General features: G+C 61.2%; 1 protein-coding gene and 1 long non-coding RNA gene across 4 annotated transcripts in view; both read right to left on the bottom strand.

The window, feature by feature from the left end:
* Positions 1–5,157: 5,157 nt before the first annotated feature.
* LOC115602949 (eukaryotic translation initiation factor 3 subunit C-like) overlaps positions 5,158–17,082 on the bottom strand; it is a 42,607-nt gene continuing 30,682 nt past the window's right edge. For 2 of the 3 annotated variants that reach the window (XM_030474419.1, XM_030474417.1), the window contains 6 exons: positions 14,899–15,262; positions 13,456–13,615; positions 13,305–13,370; positions 11,407–11,494; positions 7,393–7,555; positions 5,158–5,580 (listed from right to left, as the gene is read on the bottom strand). In XM_030474419.1, the coding sequence (XP_030330279.1) occupies positions 5,495–5,580; positions 7,393–7,555; positions 11,407–11,494; positions 13,305–13,370; positions 13,456–13,615; positions 14,899–15,262 (927 nt within the window). In that variant the 3' untranslated portion in view covers positions 5,158–5,494. Of the gene's footprint in view, positions 5,581–7,392; positions 7,556–9,237; positions 9,353–11,406; positions 11,495–13,304; positions 13,371–13,455; positions 13,616–14,898; positions 15,263–17,082 lie in introns of those variants that run through there. The other variant, XM_030474418.1, reaches the window with a different exon arrangement.
* Positions 14,138–14,702, bottom strand: LOC115602954. The gene is made up of 2 exons (XR_003989739.1): positions 14,485–14,702; positions 14,138–14,244 (listed from the first exon to the last, which is right to left on the bottom strand). It is a non-coding gene; the product is annotated as an uncharacterized LOC115602954 (long non-coding RNA).

Raw genomic sequence — 17,082 nt, 5'->3', positions numbered from 1 at the left:
GCGAGCCCGGCAGCGACAGCAGCTGCGGGGGGAGAGAGACCCACAGCGCTATGGGGCGGACCCATAGAGACCCATAGAGACCCATAGAGAGACCCACAGCGCTATGGGGCGGACCCATAGAGACCCATAGAGACCCATAGAGACCCATAGAGACCCATAGAGAGACCCACAGCGCTGTGGGGCGGACCCATAGAGAGACCTATAGAGACCCACAGAGAGACCCACAGCGCTATGGGGCGGACCCATAGAGACCCATAGAGACCCATAGAGACCCATAGAGACCCACAGCGCTATGGGGCGGACCCACAGAGAGACCCATAGAGACCCACAGGGAGACCCACAGCGCTATGGGGCGGACCCATAGAGACCCATAGAGACCCATAGAGACCCACAGCGCTGGGGGGCGGACCCATAGAGACCCATAGAGACCCATAGAGACCCATAGAGAGACCCACAGCGCTATGGGGCGGACCCACAGAGAGACCCACAGCGCTATGGGGCAGACCCATAGAGAGACCCACAGCGCTATGGGGCGGACCCATAGAGAGACCTATAGAGACCCACAGAGAGACCCACAGCGCTATGGGGCAGACCCATAGAGACCCATAGAGACCCATAGAGACCCATAGAGAGACTCACAGCGCTGTGGGGCGGACCCATAGAGACACATAGAGACCCATAGAGAGACCCACAGCGCTATGGGGCAGACCCATAGAGAGAGACCCATAGAGAGACCCACAGCGCTATGGGGCAGACCCATAGAGAGAGACCCATAGAGAGACCCATAGAGACCCATAGAGAGACCCACAGCGCTATGGGGCAGACCCATAGAGACCCATAGAGACCCATAGAGACCCATAGAGACCCATAGAGAGACCCACAGCGCTGTGGGGCGGACCCATAGAGAGAGACCCACAGCGCTATGGGGCAGACCCATGGAGACCCATGGAGACCCATAGAGACCCATAGAGAGACCCACAGCGCTATGGGGCGGACCCATAGAGAGACCCACAGCGCTATGGGGCAGACCCACAGAGAGACCCACAGCGCTGTGGGGCAGACCCATAGAGAGACTCACAGCGAGACCCACAGCGCTATGGGGCGGACCCACAGAGAGACCCACAGCGCTATGGGGCGGACCCATAGAGAGACCCATAGAGAGACATAGGGACCCATAGAGTGACCATAGAGACACAGAGAGACCCATAGAGTGACCAGAGAGACGAGCAGGAGACCCGCAGCGCTATGGGGCAGCCCCATAGGGAGACCCATAGGGACCCATAGAGACCCAGAGAATGACCACAGAGACCAGAGAGTGACCCACTCAGCCCCATAGATCCCACCCCCCCCACACCATGGGTCCGCCCCACATGTATGGGTCCACCCCACATCTATGAGTCTGCCCCATAGCTCCCACCCCATAGATCCCACCTCCCTCCAGCCCCATAGATCCCCCACAGTCCCCCATCCCCACATCTATGGGGCAGCCCCACTCAGCCCCATAGATCCCATTTCTGCCCCGCTCTGGGTCCACCCCATAGCTCCCATTCCCCTCCATCTACCCCTATGGGTCCGCGCCATAGATCCCCTTTCCCCCCCAGTCTGGGTCCGCCCCACACGTGTGGATCCGCCCCACCCAGCCCCATAGATCCCATTGCCCCATATATATGGGGCAGCCCCACCCAGCCCCATAGCTCCTATTCCCCCCCCCGCTATGGGGCAGCCCCATAGCTCCCCTTCCCCCCCCCGCTATGGGTCCGCCCCATAGCTCCCATTCCCCCCCATCTATCCCTATGGGTCTGCCCCATAGCTCCCATTCCCCCCCATCTATCCCTATGGGTCCACCCCATAGCTCCCATTTCCCCCCCCCCGCTATGGGGCAGCCCCACAGCTCCCCTTCCCCCCCCGCTATGGGTCCACCCCATAGCTCCCTTTCCCCCCAATCTATCCCTATGGGGCAGCCCCACAGCTCCCATTCCCCCCCCGCTATGGGGCAGCCCCATAGCTCCCATTCCCCCCCATCTATCCCTATGGGTCCACCCCATAGCTCCCATTCCCCCCCCCCCGCTATGGGGCAGCCCCACAGCTCCCCTTCCCCCCCCGCTATGGGGCAGCCCCATAGCTCCCATTCCCCCCCCCGCTATGGGGCAGCCCCACAGCTCCCATTCCCCCCCCCGCTATGGGGCAGCCCCACAGCTCCCCTTCCCCCCCCGCTATGGGGCAGCCCCACAGCTCCCATTCCCCCCCCACTATGGGGCAGCCCCACAGCTCCCATTCCCCCCCCACTATGGGTCCACCCCATAGCTCCCATTCCCCCTCATCTACCCCTCTGGGTCCACCCCATAGCTCCCATTCCCCCCCCCGCTATGGGGCAGCCCCACAGCTCCCCTTCCCCCCCCACTATGGGGCAGCCCCACAGCTCCCATTCCCCCCCGCTATGGGTCCACCCCATAGCTCCCATTCCCCCCCCGCTATGGGGCAGCCCCACAGCTCCCCTTCCCCCCCGCTATGGGTCCGCCCCATAGCTCCCATTCCCCCCCTGCTCTGGGTCCACCCCATAGCTCCCATTCCCCCCAATCTATCCCTATGGGTCCACCCCATAGCTCCCTTTCCCCCCCATCTATCCCTGTGGGGCCACCCCATAGATCCCATTCCCCTCCGCTATGGGTCCGCCCCCCATCTCTGGGTCCGCCCCACCCAGCCCCATAGCTCCCATTCCCCCCCATCCATCCCTATGGGGCAGCCCCATAGATCCCCTTCCCCACCCCGCTATGTGTCCGCCCCCCATCTCTGGGTCCGCCCCACATCTATAGGTCCGCCCCACTCAGCCCCATAGATCCCATTTCTCCCCATCTCTGGGTCCACCCCACCCAGCCCCATAGATCCCATTGCCCCCCGCTATGGGGCAGCCCCATAGCTCCCCTTCCCCCCCCGCTATGGTGCAGCCCCATAGCTCCCCTTCCCCCCCCCGCTATGGGGCAGCCCCACAGCTCCCCTTCCCCCCCCACTATGGGGCAGCCCCACAGCTCCCATTCCCCCCCCGCTATGGGTCCACCCCATAGCTCCCATTCCCCCCCCCGCTATGGGGCAGCCCCCCATCTCTGGGTCCTCTCCACACCCAGCCCCATACATCCCATTCCCCCCCCCGCTATGGGGCAGCCCCATAGATCCCATTCCCCCGCAGTCTGGGTCTACCCCATAGATCCCATTTCTCCCCCGCTCTGGGTCCACCCCATAGCTTCCATTCCCCCCCCCCGCTATGGGTCCGCCCCCCATCTCTGGGTCCGCCCCACCCAGCCCCATAGCTCCCATTCCCCCCCATCTATCCCTATGGGTCCGCCCCATAGATCCCCTTTTCCCCCCGCTATGTGTCCACCCCACATCTATAGGTCTGCCCCACTCAACCCCACCCAGCCCCATAGATCCCATTCCCCCCCCGCTATGGGGCAGCCCCACAGCTCCCCTCCCCCCCCGCCATGGCTCCGCCCCCCCGTGGCTCCGCCCCCCCCGTGTGGCCCCGCCCCCGTGTGGCCCCGCCCCCCGTGTGGCCCCCCGTGTGGCTCCGCCCCCCCCGTGGCTCCGCCCCCCCGTGTGGCTCCGCCCCCCCCCCCGTGTGGCTCCGCCCCCCGCGGCTCTCACCGTGCCCGCGCGGCGCACGAGGGGGGGCAGGGCGCAGAGCCCCAGCACGAGCAGCGCCCGCAGCAGCTCCCGCGCGCTCTTGAGCCGCAGCCCCGCCCCCCCCCGCAGCTCCAGGGGGGGGGCGGCGCTTGGGGGGCGCCCCATAGAGACCCCACCCGGCCCCATAGAACCCGCTCCCGGACCCATAGAACCAGCTCCCTGCCCCATAGAGACCCCTTCTTGCCCCTTAGAGCTCACTCCCTGCCCCATAGAGACACCCCCCGGACCCATAGAGACACCTCCCGGACCCATAGAAACCCCTTCTGGCCCCTTAGAGGCACCACCCGGCCCCATAGAGACACCCCCTTGCCCCATAGAACCTGCTCCCTGCCCCATAGAGACACCCCCCGGCCCCATAGAACCCGCTCCCTGCCCCATAGAGACACCCCCCTGCCCCTTAGAGCCTGCTCCCTGCCCCATAGAGACACCCCCCGGCCCCATAGAACCCGCTCCCTGCCCCATAGAGACACCCCTCTGCCCCATAGAGCCTGCTCCCTGCCCCATAGAGACACCCCCCGGCCCCATAGAACCCGCTCCCTGCCCCATAGAGACACCCCTCTGCCCCATAGAGCCTGCTCCTGGCCCCATAGAGACACCCCCCTGCCCCATAGAACCCGCTCCCTGCCCCATAGAGACACCTCCCCGACCCATAGAGGCACCCGCCTGCCCCATAGAACCCGCTCCCTGCCCCATAGAGACACCCCCCGGCCCCATAGAACCCGCTCCCTGCCCCATAGAGGCACCACCCGGCCCCACAGAGACACCCCCCTGCCCCATAGACCCCCCTTCCTGCCCCATAGAACCTGCTCCCGGCCCCATAGAGACACCCCCCGACCCCATAGAACCCGCTCCCTGCCCCATAGAGGCACCACCTGGCCCCTTACAGACACCCGCCTGCCCCATAGAACCCACTCCCTGCCCCATAGAGACCCCCTCCCGCTTCTGCCCCATAGATCCCACCGGCTCCTGCCCCATAGAGCCCCGCTCCTGCCCCATAGAGCCCCCGACCCGCTCCTGCCCCATAGCGCCAGTGCAAAGGTCGGGGCCCGATGTGGGGCTGGGGTTAAAAGGGAGCTCCCGCCCCATAGATACACATTAACCCGGCCCCACACGGGTCAGTGCCCCACAGCGTGGGGTCAATGGGGGGGAGGGTGATATGGGGCCGCTATGGGGCAGTGCTATGGGGCAGGGCTACGGGTCACGCTATAGGACAGCGTTATGGGGTACGCTATGGGGCACGCTATGGGGCAGCGCTATGGGGTGTGCTGTGGGGCACGCTATGGGGCAGCACTACGGGGTGTGCTATGGGGCACGCTATGGGGTGTCCTATGGGGCGCGCTGTGGGGCGGCGCTATGGGGCGCGCTATGGGGCAGCGCTATAGGGCAGCGCTATGGGGCAGCGCTATGGGGCATGGCTTCACCCCAACCTCCCCCCATACCATCCCCCATTAACTCAGCCCCACACACATCACCATGAGCTTGGGGGGGGGGGTGTCCTTTATTCGCTATGGGGCGCGCTATGGGGCGCGCTATGGGGCAGGGGGTCCAGTGCCACCCATTCACTCGGCCCCACATGGGTCAATGCTGCCCATAATGGGGCCTATGGGGGGGGGGGGGGTATGGCTATGGGGTGCTATGGGGCGCGCTATGGGGCGCGCTATGGGGCAGGGGGTCCAGTGCCACCCATTCACTCAGCCCCACATGGGTCAGTGCTGCCCATAATGGGGCCTATGGGGGGGGGGGGGGTATGGCTATGGGGTGCTATGGGGCGCGCTATGGGGCGCGCTATGGGGCGCGCTATAGGGCAGGCTGTGGGTCAGTAGTTGGAGCCTCTCTCCTGCTGCCGGTATCCGCCGCGCCGCAGGTATCCACCGTCCCCTTTGCGGTACCCGTCCTTCTGGTCTGTGGGGCGAGAGGCGGGGTGAGATGTGGGGCGGGATCTATGGGGCAGGGATGTATGGGGTGGGATCTATGGGGCGGGATGTATGGGGTGGGAGCTATGGGGTGGGATCTATGGGGGGATCTACGGTGCAGGATCTATGGGGCGGGATATATGGTGCAGGATCTATGGGGCGGGATCTATGGGGCAGGGATGTATGGGGTGGGATGTATGGGGTGGGATCTACGGGGCGGGATTAGTGGGGTGGGAGCTATGGGGCGGGATGTATGGGGGGATCTATGGGGCAGGGAGCTATGGGGCACGGATCTATGGGGCAGGATCTATGGGTCAGGAACTATGGGGAGGGAGCTATGGGGGGATATACGGGGCGGGATGTGTGGGGTGGGATCAGTGTGGTGGGATCTATGGGGCAGGATGTATGGGGTGGGAGCTAAGGGGTGGGATCTATGGGGGGATCTATGGGGCAGGATCTACGGGGTGGGATGTATGGGGAGAGATCTATGAGAGGATATATAGGGCAGGATGTGTGGGGTGGGATCAGTGTGGTGGGATCTATGGGGTGGGATCTATGGGGCGGGATCTGTGGGCTGGGAGCTAAGGGACCTAGGGGGGGATCTATGCTGCAGGATCTATGGGGCAGGATGTATGGACAGGGATCTATGGGGCAGGATCAGTGGGGTGGGATCAATGGGGCAGGATATATGGGGTGGGATGTATGGGGCGGGATCAGTGGGGCAGGATCTATGGGGCGGGATCTATGGGGCAGGATCTATGGGGTGGGGTATGGGGTGTGGTGAGTGACGAGGGAGGAGGTTATGGGGTAATGGACGGGGTTGGGGGGCGCTATGGGGCAGGTTATGGGGCTCTACGGCCCCTGTTGCTCTCTATGGGCTCTCCCTGTGGCTCTGGACCGCACCATTATGACCCCAGGAGGGGTGTTCTCTCTATGGGTCTCACTTTAGGGGCCATTTCTCGCTATGGGGCAGGCCCCGGGGGGTGGTTTCTCGCTATGGGGCTCCCTATAATTCACTCTCTGTATCCCTATGGGGTCGCTATGGGTCTCTATGGGTCGCTATGGGCCTCTATATATCCCTATGGCCCCTATTGTTCTCTATGGGCTCTCCCTATGGCTCCGAGCCGGGGCTGGACTGCACCATTATGACCCCCGGAGGGGTGTTCTCTCTATGGGTCTCACTTTAGGGGCCATTTCTCGCTATGGGGCAGGCCCTGGGGGGGGGTTTCTCGCTATGGGGCTCCCTATAATTCACTCTCTGCATCCCTATGGTGTTTCTATGGGTCGCTATGGGTCGCTATGGGTCTCTATGTATCCTTATGGCTCCTATTGTTCTCTATGGGCTCTCCCAATGGCGCTGAGCCGGGCTCTCCCTGTGGCTCTGGACCGCACCATTATGACCCCGGGAGGGGTGTTCTCTCTATGGGTCTCAATTTAGGGGCCATTCATCGCTATGGGGCAGGCCCTGAGGGGGGGTTTCTCGCTATGGGGCTCCCTATGGGTCCCTCCCTGTATCCCTATGGGGTTGCTATGGGTCTCTATGGGTCGCTATGGGTCTCTATGTATCCCTATGGCCCCTATTGTTCTCTATGGGCTCTCCCTATGGCTCCGAGCCGGGGCTGGACTGCACCATTATGACCCCGGGAGGGGTGTCCTCTCTATGGGTCTCACTTTAGGGGCCATTTCTCGCTATGGGGCAGGCCCTGTGGTGGGGTTTCTCGCTATGGGGCACCCTATAATTCACTCTCTGTATCCCTATGGGGTCGCTATGGGTCGCTATGGGTCGCGCTATGGGGCTCACCTCGGAAGTACCCCCCGTAGGAGCCCTGCTTGTGGTCCAGGACGCGCTCGTTGTTCTCCATGAGCGCCCCCAGCTTCTCGGCGAGCTGCAGCGCCAGGTTCTGCTGCGGCGTCGGCTCCGTGCGGTGCATCTGCACCGTCTGCGTCGGCTGGTCCAGGGACGCCTGCGGGGAGATGTGGGGCGGGATGTGGGGCGGGATGTGGGGCAGAGCCATAGGGCAATGCTATGGGGCTGGCCCCTAAGTAACAGCCCAGCCAGACACAGTGCTATGGGGCTGACCCATAGGGCACTGCTATGGGGCTGACCCACCCCGTGCGGTGCATCTGCACCGTCTGCGTCGGCTGGTCCAGGGACGCCTGTGGGGAGATGTGGGGCGGGATGTGGGGCTGACCCCTAAGTAACAGCCCAGCCAGACCCATTGCTATGGGGCTGACCCCTAAGTAACAGCCCCAGCTGGATATGGTGTTATGGGGCGGAGCTATAGGGCAGAGCATCAGCCTCCAGCATCACTGCTCGAGGGATGCTCCATAGAGCACATCATCTGCTAGAGCCACTGCTATGGGGCTGACCCATAGGGCAATGCTATGGGCCTGACCCCTAAGTAACAGCCCAGCCAGAGACAGTGACATGGGGCTGACCCATAGGGCAATGCTATGGGGCTGACCCCTAAGTAACAGCCCACACGGTAACGGTGCTATGGGGCAGACCCATAGAGCAGAGCATCAGCCTCCTGCATCACTGCTATACAGCACAGCATCTGCTAGAGCCACTGCTATGGGGCAGACCCCTAAGTAACAGCCCAGCTGGATACAGTGCTATGGGGCTGACCCATAGGGCACTGCTATGGGGCTGAGCCACCCCGTGCGGTGCATCTGCACCGTCTGCGTCGGCTGGTCCAGGGACGCCTGTGGGGCGGGATGTGGGGCAGGGTGTGGGGCTGACCCCTAAGTAACAGCCCAGCCAGACACAATGCTATGGGGCTGACCCCTAAGTAACAGTCCAGCCAGATACAGTGCTATGGGGATGCCCCATAGAGGACAGCACCCTCCTGCCCCATAAGTAACAGCCCAGCTGGATACGGTGCTATAGGGCTGACCCATAAGTAACAGAATCCCCAGATCCATTGCTATGGGGCAGACCCCTAAGTAACAGCCCAGCCAGACACAGTGCTATGGGGCTGACCCATAGGGCAATGCTATGGGGCTGACCCACCCCATGCGGTGCATCTGCACCGTCTGCGTTGGCTGGTCCAGGGACGCCTGTGGGGAGATGTGGGGCGGGATGTGGGGCAGGGTGTGGGGCAGGGTGTGGGGCAGAGCCATAGGGCAATGCTATGGGGCTGACCCCTAAGTAACAGCCCAGCCAGACACAGTGCTATGGGGCTGACCCATAGGGCAATGCTATGGGGCTGACCCACCCCATGCGGTGCATCTGCACCGTCTGCGTTGGCTGGTCCAGGGACGCCTGTGGGGAGATGTGGGGCGGGATGTGGGGCAGGGTGTGGGGCAGGGTGTGGGGCAGAGCCATAGGGCAATGCTATGGGGCTGACCCCTAAGTAACAGCCCAGCCAGACACAGTGCTATGGGGCTGACCCATAGGGCACTGCTATGGGGCTGACCCACCCCGTGCGGTGCATCTGCACCGTCTGCGTCGGCTGGTCCAGGGACGCCTGCGGGGAGATGTGGGGCGGGATGTGGGGCGGGATGTGGGGCAGGGTGTGGGGCAGAGCCATAGGGCAATGCTATAGGGCTGACCCCTAAGTAACAGCCCAGCCAGACACAGTGCTATGGGGCTGACCCCTAAGTAACAGTCCAGCCAGACACAGTGCTATGGGGCAGACCCCTAAGTAACAGTCCAGCCAGACACAGTGCTATGGGGCTGACCCATAGGGCAATGCTATGGGGCTGACCCACCCCGTGCGGTGCATCTGCACCGTCTGCGTCGGCTGGTCCAGGGACGCCTGTGGGGAGATGTGGGGCGGGATGTGGGGCAGGGTGTGGGGCGGGGTGTGGGGCTGACCCCTAAGTACCAGCCCCAGCTGGATCTGGTGTTATGGGGTGTTAAAGGGCAGAGCTATAGGGCAGAGCATCAGCCTCCTGCATCATTGCCACAGAGCACAGCATCTGCTAGAGCCATTGCTATGGGGCAGACCCCTAAGTAACAGCCCAGCCAGACCCATTGCTATGGGGCTGACCCCTAAGTAACAGCCCAGCGGGATAAGGTGCTATAGGGATGCCCCATAGAGCACAGCACCCTCCTGCCCCATAAGTAACAGCCCAGCTGGATATGGTGCTATAGGGCTGACCCATAAGTAACAGTCCAGTCAGACACAGTGCTATGGGGCTGACCCATAAGTAACAGCCCAGCTGGATATGGTGCTATGGGGCTGACCCATAAGTAACAGCCCAGCCAGATACAGCGCTATGGGGCTGACCCACAGCTCCACAGCATCAACCTTCAGACCCACATCTCTGTGGCTGCCCCATGGATAACACCACCCTCCTGCCCCACAGATCACATCCCGCTCCAACCCCGCTCCTATGGGGCTGCCCCATAGATCGCATCCCGCTCCAACCCCGCTCCTATGGGGCTGCCCCATAGATCCCATCCCGCTCCAACCCCGCTCCTATGGGGCTGCCCCATAGATCACCTCCCGCTCCAACCCCACTCCTATGGGGCTGCCCCATAGATCGCATCCCGCTCCAACCCTACCCCTATGGGGCTGCCCCATAGATCGCATCCCGCTCCAACCCCGCTCCTATGGGGCTGCCCCATAGATCGCATCCCGCTCCAACCCCGCTCCTATGGGGCTGCCCCATAGATCACCTCCCGCTCCAACCCCGCTCCTATGGGGCTGCCCCATAGATCACATCCTGCTCCAACCCCGCTCCTATGGGGCTGCCCCATAGATCACCTCCCGCTCCAACCCCACTCCTATGGGGCTGCCCCATAGATCACATCCCGCTCCAACCCCGCTCCTATGGGGCTGCCCCATAGATCACATCCCGCTCCAACCCCGCTCCTATGGGGCTGCCCCATAGATCACATCCCGCTCCAACCCCGCTCCTATGGGGCTGCCCCATAGATCACATCCCGCTCCAACCCCGCTCCTATGGGGCTGCCCCATAGATCACATCCCGCTCCAACCCCACTCCTATGGGGCTGCCCCATAGATCACATCCCGCTCCAACCCCGCTCCTATGGGGCTGCCCCATAGATCACCTCCCGCTCCAACCCCGCTCCTATGGGGCTGCCCCATAGATCACATCCCGCTCCAACCCCGCTCCTATGGGGCTGCCCCATAGATCACATCCCGCTCCAACCCCGCTCCTATGGGGCTGCCCCATAGATCACATCCCGCTCCAACCCCGCTCCTATGGGGCTGCCCCATAGATCACATCCCGCTCCAACCCCGCTCCTATGGGGCTGCCCCATAGATCACATCCCGCTCCAACCCTACCTCTATGGGGCTGCCCCATAGATCACATCCCGCTCCAACCCCGCTCCTATGGGGCTGCCCCATAGATCACATCCCGCTCCAACCCCACTCCTATGGGGCTGCCCCATAGATCACATCCCGCTCCAACCCTACCTCTATGGGGCTGCCCCATAGATCACCTCCCGCTCCAACCCCGCTCCTATGGGGCTGCCCCATAGATCACCTCCCGCTCCAACCCTACCCCTATGGGGCTGCCCCATAGATCACATCCCGTTCCAACCCCATTCCTAGGGGGCTGCCCCATAGCTCCCACCCCCTCCATCCCCACCTCCCCCCCCCCTCCCTTAACCCTCAACCCAGCCCCATAAGCGCCACCCATCACTTATGGGTCGCCCCATAGATCCGCCCTCCCCATAGATCCAACGCCCAACACAAAGCTGGGGCTCAATGGGACCTCCCACCCTATAGACGCCCATTGGCTGGCACCCACAGGGCTGTGGGGCGCGCTGTGGGGCAGGAGCCTCTGTCCCGCCCCATAAGTGGGTGGTTGGGGGGCAGGTGTGGGGCGCGCTCACCATGAGCTCCTCGTTGATGATCATCTTGCTGATGATGCTGTGCACCGTGGGCAGGTCCAGCTCGAACATGGCCGAGAGGATCTCCATGCTGGGGGGCGGGGACGGCGTCAGCCCCATAGATGGGCATGGTCAGCCCCATAGATGGGCATGGTCAGCCCCATAGATAGGCATGGGCATGGACATGGAGATGGTCACGATGGTCATGGTCAACCCCACAGATGGACATGGTCAACCCCATTGATGGTCAACCCCATAGATGGTCAAGGTCAACCCCATAGATGGGCATGGGCATGGTCAACCCCATGGATGGGCATGGGCATGGTCAACCCCATAGATGGACATGGTCAACCCCATTGATGGCCAACCCCATAGATGGGCATGGTCATGGTCAACCCCATAGATGGGCATGGTCAACCCCATAGATGGTCAACTCCAGAGATGGGCATGGTCAACCCCATAGATGGGCACGGGCATGGGCATGGTCAACCCCATTGATGGTCATGGAGATGGGCATGGTCAACCCCATAGATGTACATGGACATGCTCATGGTCAACCCCATTGATGGGCATGGTCAACCCCATAGATGGGCATGGTCAACCCCATTGATGGTCAACCCCATAGATGGGCATGGGCATGGACATGGAGATGGTCACGATGGTCATGGTCAACCCCATTGATGGTCAACCCCATAGATGGTCAACCCCATTGATGGGCATGGTCATGGTCAACCCCATAGATGGGCATGGTCAACCCCATGGACATGGTCAACCCCATAGATAGACATGGACATGGTCATGATCAACCCCATAGATGGACGGTGAACCCCATTGATGGACATGGTCAACCCCACAGATGGACATGGTCAACCCCACTGATGGTCAACCCCATTGATGGTCAACCCCATTGATGGGCATGGTCAACCCCATGGACATGGTCAACCCCATAGATAGACATGGACATGGTCATGGTCAACCCCATAGATGGACGGTGAACCCCATTGATGGGCATGGTCAACCCCATTCATGGGCATGGACATGGTCATGGTCAACCCCATAGATGAGCATGGTCAACCCCATAGATGGACGGTCAACCCCATAGATAGGCATGGTCAACCCCATAGACGGGCATGGTCAACCCCATAGATAGTCATGGGCATGGGCATGGTCAACCCCATTGATGGTCATGGAGATGGTCATGGTCAACCCCATAGATGGTCAACCCCATAGATGGGCACGGTCATGGTCAACCCCATAGATGGACATGGTCAACCCCATTGATGGGCATGGTCAACCCCATTGATGGGCATGGTCAACCCCATAGATGGTCAACCCCATTGATGGACATGGTCATAGTCAACCCCATAGATGGGCACGGAGATGGGCATGGTCAACCCCATAGATGGGCATGGAGATGGGCATGGTCAACCCCATAGATGGACGGTGAACCCCATAGATGGGCATGGTCAACCCCATAGATGGACATGGGCATGGTCATGGTCAACCCCATTGATGGTCACGGACATGGTCATGGTCAACCCCATTGATGGACGGTCAACCCCATAGACGGGCATGGTCAACCCCATAGATGGTCAACCCCATTGATGGGCATGGTCAACCCCATTGATGGTCAACCCCATTGACAGGCATGAGCATGGAGATGGGCATGGAGATGGTCATGAAGATGGGCATGGACATGGAGATGGGCATGGACATGGTCAACCCCATTCATGGTCATGGACATGATCATGGTCAACCCCATTGATGGGCATGGAGATGGGCATGGACATGGGCATGGAGATGGTCACGGACATGGAGATGGGCATGGCCATGGTCAACCCCATCCATGGGCATGGTCATGGCCATGGTCAACCCCCTTGATGCCCCCATGTCCTTCTCACCTGATGGAGTCATAGACGCTGCTGTAGGTGAACAAGTAGGTGCGGAGCGACTCCTCCTGGATCTTCCTGTGGGACAACATGGACCTCAATGGCCCCATATGGACCTCAGTGGCCCCCTATGGACCTCCGTGGCCCCATTGACCCCACTGACCTGACCAACATGGCGCGGACCTTGTCGGCCTCGGGGAAGAGGTCCCAAACCTTCCCATTCATCTTCTCATTGACCACGTAGCGGTGGCAGCTCCTCCAGTCGCCCATCTTCATGGCCTTGGAGGCGGCCACCACGTGCTCCCGCATGGACTCGGGGGGCCCTATGGGGCAGAGAGGCAGTTATGGGGCGGGAAGGTCCATAGGGGTCAATAGAGAAGGAGTTGGGGGGGAGCTGGGAGGTGGGGGAGGGCTTGAGGAACCTCCTGGAGAAGGTGGAGGAGAAGGACTTGGGGGTCCAGGGGGATGGAGGAGAACGTGAGGAGATGGGGGGGGATGAAGTTGTGGGGTCTTGGGGGTCAAGGGGACTCAATGGGGGTCGATGGGGGTCGATGGGGGGCACTTGGGGGGCAAGAAGTTGGTGGGACTTGAGAGGAACCCCGAGGAGATGGTGAAGGAGAAGGACTTAAGAGGGAAGGGACAAGGAAGGGGGCTCAATGGGGGTCAATGGGGCCCAATGGGGACCCAATGGAGGTCAATGGGGACTCAATGGGGCTCAATGGGGGTCACTAAGGACTCAAGGGAGGTCAATGGAGGTCAATAGGGACTCAACAGAGGACAATGGGTCAATGGGGACTCAACGGGGGTCAATAGAGGTCAATGGGGACTCAATGAGGCCCGATAGGGACTCAATGGGACTCAGAAGAGGTCAATGGGGCTCAATGGGGACTCAATGGAGGTCAATGGGGACTCAATGGAGACCCAATGGAGGTCAGTAGGGACTCAATGGGGACTCAATGGGGACCCAATGGAGGTCAATGGGGACTCAACAGAGGCCTATGGAGGTCAAGGGGGACTCTATGGGGACTCAATGGGGCCCAATAGAGCTCAATAGGGACCCAATGGAGGTCAATGGGGACCCAATGGAGGTCAATGGGACTCAATGGGGACTCAATAGAGCCCAATGGAGATCAATGGGGACCCAATAGAGGCCAATGGGACTCAATGGGGACTCAATAGAGGCCAATGGGACTCAATGGGGACTCAATGGAGGTCAATGGGACTCAATGGGGTCCAATGGAGGCCAATGGAGATCAACGGGGACCCAATGGAGGTCAATGGGGACCCAACAGAGGTCAACGGGGACCCAATGGAGGTCAATGGGGCCCAATGGAGGTCAACGGGACCTCAATGGGACCTCAACAGGGACTCAATGGAGGTCCATAGGACCTCAATGGGACCTCAACGGGGCCTCAACGGAGGTCCATAGGACCTCAACGGGACCTCAAAAGGGACTCAACGGAGGTCCATAGGACCTCAACGGAGGTCCATGGGACCTCAACGGGACCTCAACGGAGGTCCATGGGACCTCAACGGGACCTCAACAGAGGTCCATGGGACCTCGACGGGGACCTCGGTGGGGCCGGCTCCCGGCTGAGCGCCCCACCGAGCAGCGGCTGGCGCTCGCCGACGCGCAGCTGGTGGTGGAACTGCTTGCTGATCATGCGGCGGCGGGCGTCGAACTCGTGCGCCGCCATGTAGGGGATCTCCAGCAGCATGGCGGCCACCAGGTAGACGCACTCGAGCAGCTCCAGGTTGACGTGCATGTGGAAAGGGACCTGGCGCCTCTTCTCCACCTTCTCCTGCTCCGGGTTGCGCTCCTGGAGGCTCCTGAGGAGCAAGCCTTGGCCCAAGAGCTCCTTGGCCCGGCCCGAGGACTGGATGTCCAAGAGGGCGTTATGGGCGTCCTTGATGAGGCCTTGGCGGAAGGCGCAGATGCCCAACTGCACCATGGTGCGGTTGTAGAGGATCTGGGGGGAGAGGGGGACAGGTTAGTTGTGGGGCTGGGAGGTCAGTTATGGCGTTAGGAGGTCACTTATGGGGCAGACAAGTCATAGGAGTCAATGGGAGAAGGGGTTGGGGGTAAAGAAGGTGGTGGGACTCAAGAGGAACCTCATGGAGATGGTGAAGGAGAAGGACTTGGGGGTCAATGGAGATGGAGGAGAAGATGAGGAGATGGTGGGGAATGAAGTTACGGGGTCTCGGGGGTCAGGGGGACTCAATGGGGGTCAATGGAAGTCAATGGGTGGCACTTAAAGGGGAAAGAAGGTGGTGGGACTCATGAGGAACCTCATGGAGATGGTGAAGAAGAAGGAGCTGGGGTGTAGGAGATGGTGGGGAATGAAGTTATGGGGTCTCGGGGGTCAGGGGGACTCAATGGAGGTCAATGGAAGTCAATGGGTGGCACTTGGGGGGCAGGGAGGTGGTGGGACTCAAGAGGAACCTCAATGAGATGGTGAAGGAGAAGGACCTAGGAGACAAAGGGAGCAATGGGGACTCTATGGGGTCAATGGGGACTCTATGGGGGTCCTCAATGGGACCCTGGTGGAAGGCGCAGATGCCCAATTGCACCATGGTGCGGTTGTAGAGGATCTAGGGGGAGACGGGGACAGGTTAGTTGTGGGGCTGGGAGGTCAACTATGGCGTTAGGAGGTCACTTATGGGGCAGACAAGTCATAGGAGTCAATGGGAGAAGGGGTTGGGGGTAAAGAAGGTGGTGGGACTCAAGAGGAACCTCATGGAGATGGTGAAGGAGAAGGAGCTGGGGTGTAGGAGATGGTGGGGAATGAAGTTATGGGGTCTCGGGGGTCAGGGGGACTCAATGGGGGTCAATGGAAGTCAATGGGACATGGACTTGAGGACAGGGAGGTGGTGGGACCCATGAGGAACCTCATCGAGATGTTGGTAGTGAAGGAGCTGGGGTGTAGGAGATGGTGGGGAATGAAGTTATGGGGTCTTGGGGGTCAGGGGGACTCAATGGGGGTCAATGGAAGTCAAAGGGACATGGACTTGAGGACAGGGAGGTGGTGGGACTCATGAGGAACCTCATGGAGATGGTGAAGGAGAAGGAGCTGGGGTGCAGGAGATGGTGGGGAATGAAGTTATGGGGTCTCGGGGGTCAGGGGGACTCAGTGGGGGTCAATGGAAGTCAATGGGTGGCACTTGGAGGGGAAAGAAAGTGGTGGGACTCATGAGGAACCTCATGGAGATGTTGGTAGTGAAGGAGCTGGGGTGTAGGAGATGGTGGGGAATGAAGTTATGGGGTCTCGGGGGTCAGGGGGACTCAATGGGGGTCAATGGAAGTCAATGGGTGGCACTTGGGGGGCAGGGAGGTGGTGGGACTCAGGAGGAACCTCATGGAGATGTTGGTAGTGAAGGACCTGGGGTGTAGGAGATGATGGGGAATGAAGTTACGGGGTCTCGGGGGTCAGGGGGACTCAATGGGGGTCAATGGAAGTCAATGGGTGGCACTTAAAGGGGAAAGAAGGTGGTGGGACTCATGAGGAACCTCATGGAGATGGTGAAGAAGAAGGAGCTGGGGTGTAGGAGATGGTGGGGAATGAAGTTATGGGGTCTCGGGGGTCAGGGGGACTCAATGGGGGTCAATGGAAGTCAATGGGTGGCACTTGGGGGGCAGGGAGGTGGTGGGACTCAGGAGGAACCTCAAGGAACCCTCGTTGTGGGTTGAGATGACCCCTATGGCTCAACCTGGTTCACTCTATGGGTCCCTATGGGTCCCACACCTCACTCTATGGGTCCCACACCTCACTCTATGGGTCGCTATGGGTCC

This window comes from Strigops habroptila, unplaced genomic scaffold (genome assembly GCF_004027225.2).
Source record: "Strigops habroptila isolate Jane unplaced genomic scaffold, bStrHab1.2.pri NW_022045589.1_ctg1, whole genome shotgun sequence".
NCBI classification, from domain to species: Eukaryota; Metazoa; Chordata; class Aves; order Psittaciformes; family Psittacidae; genus Strigops; species Strigops habroptila.
This window is presented reverse-complemented; position numbering and strand designations above follow the sequence as displayed.